Below are 10,789 nucleotides of genomic sequence, written 5' to 3'. Positions count from 1 at the left end.
TTGCCTGATAGCTTCTTGACTCAATAATATCCTGCTATCTCTGCTGGGCAGGCAAGTTTTAACCAACAAAAGACAGGTTATGATTTTCATAGTCAGACTGTGTTTCTTTTTAAAGTATGTTATCCAAATTCAAATTTTAAGAAGGTCATTTTTAAAAAGTGTTTGTGATCTTTACAATTGAAGAGTCATCTTCAAAGTGGTGGCAAGAAGGTACAACATGCACTTAAAGCAGAGATATTTCTTTAGGATATATACATAAGCAGACAAACCCTGCTATATCATACCATACAAACAATTTTAATTGTGTAGTTACAGTCAATAACCACTCCTAGTCAGAACATTTCTGCATAAAGAAAATTGTGATACACTTATAAAAACAGCCAGCTGTAACAAAATAACTGGTGTTTTCATAGCAATAAACTCATAAAAAAGAAATACACCTTTATACAGAAAATTTATACAGCTGTAGCTTTAAAATTGATTGTAAACCAAAGGAAGACACATTGCAAACATCAATTATTTTCACATTAATTGCATAAGTTTCTAAGGTGATCTATTAGTTTTATTTACCTAAGCTTATTTGCATGATAGTAAAAATTGCATACAACAATAAGAGTGAAGCTTATAGTATGAATTGCTTGGATAACATAGAGCACTTTTTATAGGCAACTGTGTAAAGCACATTTTCTCTATTTAAAACTTTTAAGACACTTTGTTTTACTGCCCATCAAAATACATTTATAAATAGAAAAAAAAATCAGTATGATAACAAGAGAAGCAATATTACATTTAACGGAAACTTCCAAAAAAATTAATTACAACATGACGCTGCAGGATCTACAAATAAATAATGAGGACTAAATTGTGTTTCACATTTTCTTTTCATTTTTTTTAAATCATGTAACAATGAGAATGGAAAAAAAATACAGTGACCTTTATTTCCAAAACAAAAACAAATCTGAATTACGGCAGTGCCATATAATACAAGGCATTTGTTGGCATATGTTATCTTTAAACTGCATTTCACAGTCTATAGTTCTTTTGTAACATACAATAGAGCAAGAGTAACAAACTCTTTTCTTTTTTTAAATAAACGTGAGTTTCCAAAGACCAAGTGTGGAGTGTTACAGTAATAATTAAAAAAAAATAATTGAGAAACAAATCACAAAAGTTGTAATGCTTGTCTGAAGGCTCCAGAATCAAAATCACTGGTATCATGCTTATTGGGTACACCACAGTGTAGCCAGTGAACACAAATTAATATCAAACAATCCTCAACGCTTCATCTGTAGCTGCAAAGCAGTTTGTAAAACAGAGTAAAACATCTAGTGCAGTCTGCATTATCCTTTTTTTCAAACTTTTGTGCAAGTTTTGGAAGATTCATTGACCAAACAATGAATATGAGAGGTTTCTGACACAATGCAAGATGGAACTTTCGTTTCATTATTAAATACCAGTGGCACTGTTGAATGAAAATAATACTTTTTAGATCAGTCTTTCAATTCAGCATTAATCTCTGTGTTCCCTTCTACTGATAATTCTTCTTCTAGTTTCACTGAAAAAAGTGTGTTTGCATTTTTGTCTTGGATGCTATCTTCTAAATCCTTAAGCAACTCTTCCTCCTTGTATTCTGCAACATCCACTTCCAACCCGGAATTGTCCTTCAGCTTCCCATGGTGCTTGAGATAATATCGCTGGTTCTGAAAGAACTTGATAATGGTGTACTTGGGTAGGTCAAGCTGAGCCGAGAGAGTCTGGATTGCTTCTTCATCTGGATATAGGCCTACATCTTGTATGAAACTCTGTAGAATTCCCAGGGCTTCAACAGAAATCTTTGTTCGTGGTCGCGGTTTCTGACGATTTTCATCCTCAGATTCAGCTGGTGATGCCACTGTTGGTTGCCTTGGCGGTAGTCTGGGACCTGGTTGCTGTTGCTGCTGTTGTTGTTGCTGCTGCTGCTGCTGCTGCTGGAAGACAAAGTAAATCACTTGGTACATGTATTTTTGCTGATATTTTTATCCTACCCCAAAAATCCAGATATCTAAGTATAATTTGACAAACTAAAAAGAAAAGCCCTGGAGATTTGAAAAAAGACTCACTACTGCCCACATCCAAATGAGTCAGAATTAAAATACAAATTAGTTCCCCCTCTCTGCGAATGGGTGTTGGGAGAAGGGGAGGAATATTGGTAAAGTACGCAGGTCTTGTCTAGATCAAGATTTGAAGACATGGTGGTAGCATGTGTTAGGGAACACTTTCTAACTAACATATTTTAAGAGTCAAATGCAGACCAGGCACGCTAACTTGAACGTGTGTTAAACTGGCTGAGTTAAAGCCTAGAGGTGGGTCTAGGATTTAACATGTTAGAGTCTACACTAGACTTGAAATGTGTTAGTTAATATATTCTAACATATTCTGACATGGCATTTTAAAATCCTAGTCTAGACAAGGACAAAAAAAATAAAATCAGGAGCTAGGAACTCCTCATTTTTAATCACCACCCAGACGGTACCTTTTTTCTGTGACCTTGGGAAGGTCACTTAACCTGCCTGTGTTCCAATATCCCAATATGCAAACTGGGAATAAACATTCATACTTACCTCAACTGAGTTAATATTTATATAGTGCTAAGATACAAAATGCTAAATAAGTTGGGTTATTACTACTATGAGTGAACATCCAGCATTCTAAAATGTCAAGCAATAAAATGACCCAGGATGCACATCACAGAGAAATAAGATAAAGCAAACTATGATGTAAATAATTAACAAGAGTTTAAAATGAAGGTTTGGAAGCAAGGAATTCAAAGACATTTTAAAAAGGTGATGCACTGAGCCCTAGGGACAGAAATGTTTTTCTCATCACCGGCTGGAGCCCAGCACATTATAAGATCATGTTTAAATCAAAAGTGAATTTGTCAGCTACTGCTTTTGTTGAGAATTATGTTCCTTTACAGCACAAAAAGAATTGTTTAGTAAGATTTTTTGGATCAGCAAATGTCTTGTCATATGGTGCTATTTAAATAAAGTAACAAGTAATAGTTATTGTTTTAAAAAATGAACAGTAGATATATCTAGATTTTGTCTAATAAAATATTTTAATTGTTCTTATATAATGGTAAATTTAGATACAGATACTATAATTAAGCCCCAGCCCTGCTAATATTTATGCACATCCTTATCTTGATGCACCTCAAGCAGTCCCATTCTAGACTTAAGTCCCAAATAGACGAATGCCCCTACTTAAAGGGCTTAACTTTATGCATGTGCTTAAATCTTTGCAGGATCAGGGCATGTGTGTGCATGCTTTTCAGAGTTAGCACATATATTAATTATACAGTTGATGCGTCTACAAACAATTACAGTATATAAAATATCATCTACCATACTGTAAATACAAATACAAAATATCCAATCTTGCAACCCCCATTCACACAAGTAGACAGATTGATATAGTATAATGCAACTACTCGTGTGAGTAACATTTGGAGGATGAAGGACATTTGCTTTGTTGATAAAAATTGTCAGTCTGAGAAAGCAGCATAATATTAAAATAAGTGTACCATGCATAAGCTTTTCCTTTTATCCCCCTAAGAAGTAATGTTATTAAAAACAATGTACATTTTCAAACCAATGCTGCTTTACTACTTAATACAGATATTTCTCTCTCTTTTTTTGCTAAATCAAACAGTAAGTTTCCAGGCTTGCACAATTATTTTAGTACTCAATATCCTAAGGGATTGTCTTGTTCAGTTTGTTTTATCTTTAATATACACTCATGTTGTTTCTGGCTGCTGGATAACTCTATTCTTTGTAGATTTGTAAATATTTTTTCCATAATGGTAATACGAATGATCCACAAAGGCTCAGTGGAGGTTGGGAACTCTGAAAGCTATGGGTATTTTCTGCCCTTTGGGGCAGCAGTTAAAGGCTGACCCCAGAGCTTTAACAAAAAGGAATTAAATAGCGTCAACAGTTCAAACGGACACATAATGGAACTATTCTACTATGTTTTGCATGATAGACTACCTTGCTCAGGAGTTTATGTGCTATCTGGTTCATGTGTAAGTATGCAGTGGAGCAGAGGGAAAACTACCTCCCGGAATGAATATTGAGACCTACCATGGCTAGTTCAGTGAGCGTATCTTTTCTAAGTATATAAATATGCTGTTTCTCTGTTATCTGGGAGTGGGTCCTGAAACCCCCTCCCTGACACATTTAACTTGTGCCAGCTCACCTGAGGAGCAGCACCCAGCCAAGGTCCAGTGGTCAGCAGGCCTGGTAAGAAAGCGCCTCTATGCTCTCCTTTCACAAGGGTGGTGGGAGAGGGGCTCTAAAGGAAAAACAAACAAACGTTGACTCATCCCAAGTTTCAACTGGGAGTAAATGGGATGAGGAATTAGGTCTGGTCCCCCTGTTGACCTGAATTTGATGGGTTAGTTTTTATGGCTCGCCACTGATCACATCCAACAAGAAGATTTATAGGTTCTTGTCCAATTCAGACTACAGAGTTCAAGAACTCAGAGAGTTCTATATCGGGAGAGGACTCTCGGGGTGCTTGGCAAGAATGCGTACACTGAAGACAATACCAAATTGATAAAATCTTTATTGACATTAACATAAGAATAAGAAATGCAATGAAACTTGTAACTCCAAAACTCCTGGTGGTAACATTTCTATTATAAGTACCTTAACCTAACATACTCACACCCTTGCTTGAGAACCTGGTAATAGGAGGTGAAGGACCAGCCTCACTTGTGGCATGCCCGATTACGCTGGGTTCCCCAATGGTTAGGAATGTTGAGTAGTTATACTATACTTCACAAGCTGAGCTGATAGAATAGATAGATGAAAATATCTAAGAAATAGAACTTAGTTTAAGAGCCCTAAGAGCCTAAGACCCTAAGAAGTCTAAGAAGAAGTTAAGAAGAAGAAAAGAACTAACTCCAAAGCAGCTACAAGAAGAAGGTTTAAGAAAAGAACTCACCAACTAACTAACAACTCTCTTACAAGGTATTTTAGAGGCTCCTGACCTATGTAATTCAGGCCCAACCTACTATACCCAAATCTTGTTCCCATACCCTAAGAAATGTATGGGTACCCTTCTATAGGTTAGTGGATTATGACACTTTCTAAATATATTAATAAGAATGATCTCACTCCAAAACTGTCAACCTAGGCTCTTTTGATGACCTCGAGTTGTGGTGTACCCTGAGGTTACCAACCAGCTGTAGAAGCCGGATAAACCTGTGATGTGATGTGGATAGTTCCTCCCTTTGGTTCCCCAAAGTTCAGGGACCATTCTTATCTGTGCCAAAGGTTGCCATCTTTTATGCTGACATATTTATAACTAATTCTACTTTTTGCTATATAGCAAGATCTTACAGGCCGGTACGCTTCTTGCGTTTCAGCAAAACTTATTATTAGGAAACACATGCCTCAACACATCCTAAATCCCAAGGAATTAATATTAATAAAATATAACAATAAAATGGATTAATTTCAGAAAAAGAAGCATATTTATTAATACTGCTGGCTGGATTAGTAGGATATAATAGCTAGCAAATTAATCCTATGGGCTACACCCCTCCCTCCATTTCTGCTTGAAGTGAACCATTGCTGTTGAGGATTTCTGTCTATGGTACTTGGATTTTAAAAGACACCACTTAAAAATATCCATTCCTTCCACTTTGTAGGTTATGCAAGTATCAGAACTGAACAGAGAGTAATACCATCTTTCTAATTCTGACTTCTAACAAACTACTTGAACCTATCTATGGACATTAAGATAAGTAATCAATTATTCCTCCTCCAATCAGATACATTTGACCCATCTGGTCCATGTAAGTTTAAAACAATGAAGTGTATATGTGTTCACACACTCCTTTTAATTGTGAAGGAAGATAGCAGTGCACTGTTATCTCTTTCTAAGAAGCCTCTGTTTAATCTGGAAGGAAAAAAAGAAACACTAATTTCCTTTGCTGCATTTAAAGCTTTATTTACTTAGTGCTATATTGGATTGGCCAAGGTAAACTAACCTGAATCTGCTCTGCTGGAACATGGATAATGTGGGAAGGTCTGTCACCATGGTGATGAACTGCATTGCTTTCTTGTTCATAAATGGCATCTCGTTCAGGCTGAGGAAGACTGAGGAACCTTCGGATCATTGAAAGATTTTCCCATAGGGTCCTGTTTTCCGGTGAGGGATCTTCCTTCCAACGTAACAGTTCACAAAGCCACCCCTTGAAGATAACACCAAAGTATTAGTATTCCTCATTTAATAAGGGATAGATTCTGCTCTCATTTACACTTGCTTTGGAGTGAATGGGGGTTCTACAGGGACAAACAAGGGCAGAGTTTGTACTTTAATGTTGCCTCATTTCCCTCCCCCCCACTTTTGTCAGAAATTACTTTAATTTTAAATTCCGGAGGCCTCTCCTGAAATCTAAAGTAAATACTAACTGTGTCAAGAATCTGTTGTGTTATTTTACAAACCCATCACAAAATGAAAACTTTTTGCATAACGTTTTCAGTAGTTTCACATAGTTGCATTATATTTACAAACAAACAAATTGATCAAGGCAGCATCCCTCACATACTCCAAACATATACTTAGTGTTCTGTTTCATCTAACTCCAGCATGTTCTTTCGTCTATTTATTTTCTTTTATGTAAGCCAATATCCATCTTAGGGTATTAAGAATGTATTTCAGTAGCTGGTAGATGATGTCTTCTGGCTGCTGCTGCGGCTTCTTTTTTTCCCCCCTTTTCCTTTCCAAATTCTAGTATGATAATTTTTCTTATTCAGAGTAAAAATACTTCAAAAATATGTCTTTTCTGTAGATCTGCCTCATGTAAATCATTATGATAAAGGAGTTCCATAATGTCCTTTTAAAAGAAAGGAATCCTTTGAGTACACATTGTGAAGTTATATCTTCTTCCTCATTGCTATATACAGAGGTGGCTTTGCAGGTGAACTTATCCCATGTGATAACTTTATCTATTTCAGACCCTTTCCCTTTAAAACAGACTTTAAAATCAGACACACGCGTTTATATTTGATATTGTGGACTTAAAAGGCGATATGTTCATAGGTATGCACAGGAACATGCCCTTTACACCATTTCCAGATTATAGCAAATTAGCTAAGAATGCACTCACTCCAACTCAGACATGTTCTAGGCAAACAGACTAAATGTATGTCAAAAGACTGTCCCATGAGAAATGCAGCAATTGCTAATTTGCTTCAAAAACAGACATACAGTTTTATCTTGAAGATTTAGCAACTGGTTTCTTATGTTACCTTAAAATTAAATCTGGGGTACTTTCTGCCTTTGTATTTGATGTTTGAAAGGAATAGCGCAGACACAAACGGGCTACTATAACATGCAGCAACTCTGCATTTCTTTGCAAAATGTGAAAACAACTACAAAGACATAAAACATTACAAGTACATAACATTCACAAATTCTTTTTTAGCTCAAGGATTGTTTTTTAAACTAGCTCTATACAATTTTATTTCTTAATGCCGTAAGTAAGATAATGTGATATTTTATTGGACCAACAAATAATACATTCAGAAGCCTTTAGACCCCTACTTCATGTACTCATGGTTTATCCAGACCAGTTTACTGTATTTTCTGTAGATACACTAACAATGGAGATTTAGGTGTTCTTGGTGCCATACATACTTTGTCCAGAAGTTAATTTCAAAGTGTAGTTATAAAAAAAAACATTAAAGAAGAGAAAACAGTAGAAGTAATTTAATGTATCCTGTGCTATTTGGAAAGCTGAAAATTTAAAATATATGGTCATGTTCACAGGTGGCAGATTAAACAGTGGATATGGAGAAAAATGTAGGGAAATAATGAAAGATAAATGCTTTAAATGAATATGCTAGTAGCACAGTTGAGAAACCAAAAACTTAAATAGGACCAAACCCAGATTTGTGCTGAACAGAGACGCTGGGTGGAGAAGATAATGTATTAGAAAACTGTCCTTTGTGGGAAAAAAATAGGATAGAAAGCCAACCAATTGCTCAAAAGAGTGCTAGTGAGAGAGAATGGCTACTGTGGTCTCCAGCACAACATAGGCTAAGAGGTCTAGTCCAGGAATCTGATTAGGAAATGTAGCCAGCTCCTTAGCACATATGCTATGATGTCCAGCACATGCTAGATGAGGTTGAATGCATTTCCTTGTTAAAGCAGCAGCAAAATGCACGTAGCTGTGCATTTCTCCTGCTTGCCTTAAGGCATCGTGCTGTATGGGGGTAGGTTAGTGCATGGACCACACATGTACTCAGCATCATGCTGCTCCTTCCAGTTTTCTGTGTATTCCATAGGCAGAGGGACAGTATTTTGCCTTTTTTTTTTAAATTGTACAGCATCAGTTACATTGATGGATAATGTAGATTTTTGTTTAAAAAAATGTCAAAACCCAATATTAATAAAAAATATGGTTGTGAAATTTTTAATTAAAAACAAAGAAAATTGTCTTTCAAATGTTTGCAGCCTGCTGTGCTCCCCACCCGAAATGTGTGGCATTGTGCTAGTGCTCCTGAAGCAGAAAATGAAACTGACAAGTCTATTTATATCATAGGAAGTGAAAAAGAAAAAGAAACAAACTGCAGTTATCTAAGGTATAACAACACAAGCAAGGACATTTGTTTTTTAGCCTGACAATGTCCATTAGAACTTGAGCATATGTGGCGAACATGTGGACCACAGATGTTCTTTAGAAAAGATTCATCACAATTATGCTAGTTTAACAAATATTTCAGAAAGAGAGCTTTGATTCACTTAACAAAATATTTTTTCTCATACTGTCAGTTCAGTGTTTCTATACATACTAGATTGATCCTTATTTTTATTAATTGCCCATGACTAACATAACATTTCCAGTAGTTTGCTATTAACCTTTGCCCTGAAATAATACTTCTAATTCCTTATCTAAAAATAATTTGATGAATTGTAAGTTGAAGCGTGTCTCCTTAGCTTTCCAAGGAAATGCAGTGATTTTAAGAGACTGAAATCAGATGCTTCTTATAAACTATTTAAACCTGAAGCCATAGACTGCTATTCTGACAAAAGTGTCTATTTTTCCCATGTTATTCTTCATGTATTTTAAAAGGAGCAGATAGACATTTTGTTGCAACATCTGTGTGGCAATATGGAAATAACCAATTTGTTTCTTCTAAAATTATAAGGGTAAAAAATATTTACTGGATTCATCTCTACTATGTATTTCTGAATACTTTTATAAAGCCTGATTTTATTAAGGTTTAACTGATGTGAGAGGTGACTGGGCACTAACAGAAGTTGTATGATATAGCTTCCACAGGGGACCAAAATCACTGCACCAATATCACTTTTTTTAGATTAAAATGTCATTAATATTTTACACATTTCCAGGTTCAGTGTTCTGTACCAGATAAATGCCTCAATCACAAAATTCAACACACTGAGAATGGATATGTGAAATGATTTTTCGATTTAGTTGGGGATTGGTCCTGCTTTGAGCAGGGGGTTGGACTAGATGACTTCCTGAGGTCCCTTCCAACCCTGATATTCTATGATTTTTATAATATTTAGAAAAACACTTGGATGGACTTTCAAAACCATGACATATTTTGTTTTGATTCTGTTTTTACTTGTAACAAAACATGAACCGATGTAGTTAATGTAGCTTTTAAATTTAGAAATTAACCCAACAGGGCCAAATTCTGCCCTTCTATGATAGTATAAATCTGGTGTAATTCTATTGACTTTAATCAGGTTATTTCTTATTTACACCAGTATAACTGAGGGCAGAATTTAATTCATAGTTTTTTCTCAAAATAGCTTCTCAAAATTATAGGACTACAAGATAATAGGCAAAAGACTCACTATTCAAATCAGATCACAACTGTTCTTTAGTGCATACAAAGCACAGTGAAGAAGCAGCCTTTAAAAAATTAGGCCAATTCAAAAACAGCAAGCTTAAAAAACTAAAACATCCTTGGGAACAACCTAAACTTTAAACATAGTATGTTTGCCAGGCAATATTACACTGAATATAAAGAAGGTATAAGACAAAATATAAACATTTAGCCACATGTAAATACATTTGTAGAACTTTCAGGATGTTACTACTTTTCAAACTGACAAAGTTTAATGTGACACCTTCTGTTCCAAAACCTTTGTTTCTATTCAAAATCACGCCTTTAGCTGCTATCAGTCACTATGCTCTCCCTATTACTTAAAATACTAGCATGGGCCCTGGATAAGCTGAAAATGCCATGCAGATGAATTCTGAGATAATATGTTCAAACCTGTTATATACAACACAAATCCTGTAAAGTTATGTATTGTAAACCTACATTTATTGAGAACTAAAAGTCTTCAATCCATCTGCCACAAAGGAAATACTGTTATGCACTTTAGAGTAACCAAGAACCATCTGCAAAGGTCTTGCTACAGTAAGCAAAAAAATTGTTTAAAAAAAAAAAAAAAGGATGCTAAACCTAAATATTATTTAAAAAATAAGTCTTCTAACTGGCTTTCTGTTAGGATTTTATTAAAGACACATAAGACATTAGAAAGCAGAGAAACTGCCAAACTATTGCAGGAAAAAAGGAAAACAAACACATGCAAAGATAACAATGACAAATGTTATAGTCCACAACACACACCATTGTATGCTTATTTTAAAGAAAAATTCAGCAGTTCTAATCTCAATAGCCCAGTGATGTATTTTTCTGAAAATTTTAATTGTACCAAATTTAAATTCAAATCCTGACCCTCACCCTTACTC

At 35.3% G+C, this 10,789-nt stretch overlaps 1 protein-coding gene across 7 annotated transcripts in view; it reads right to left on the bottom strand.

The window, feature by feature from the left end:
* Positions 1-276: 276 nt before the first annotated feature.
* SATB1 (SATB homeobox 1) overlaps positions 277-10,789 on the bottom strand; it is a 90,328-nt gene continuing 79,815 nt past the window's right edge. For 2 of the 7 annotated variants that reach the window (XM_045003811.1, XM_045003817.1), the window contains exons 10-12: positions 6,038-6,241; positions 4,237-4,332; positions 277-1,970 (exon numbers count right to left, since the gene is read on the bottom strand). In XM_045003811.1, coding sequence (XP_044859746.1) covers positions 1,491-1,970; positions 4,237-4,332; positions 6,038-6,241 — 780 coding nt within the window. In that variant the 3' untranslated portion in view covers positions 277-1,490. The remainder of the gene's footprint in view (positions 1,971-4,236; positions 4,333-6,037; positions 6,242-10,789) is intronic. The other 5 variants (XM_045003812.1, XM_045003813.1, XM_045003814.1 and 2 more) reach the window with 5 other exon arrangements.

The sequence above is a fragment of the Mauremys mutica genome, chromosome 2, assembly GCF_020497125.1.
Source record: "Mauremys mutica isolate MM-2020 ecotype Southern chromosome 2, ASM2049712v1, whole genome shotgun sequence".
NCBI classification, from domain to species: Eukaryota; Metazoa; Chordata; order Testudines; family Geoemydidae; genus Mauremys; species Mauremys mutica.
The sequence above is the reverse complement of the archived record's forward strand: the minus strand, read 5'-3'. Positions and strand labels throughout refer to the sequence as shown.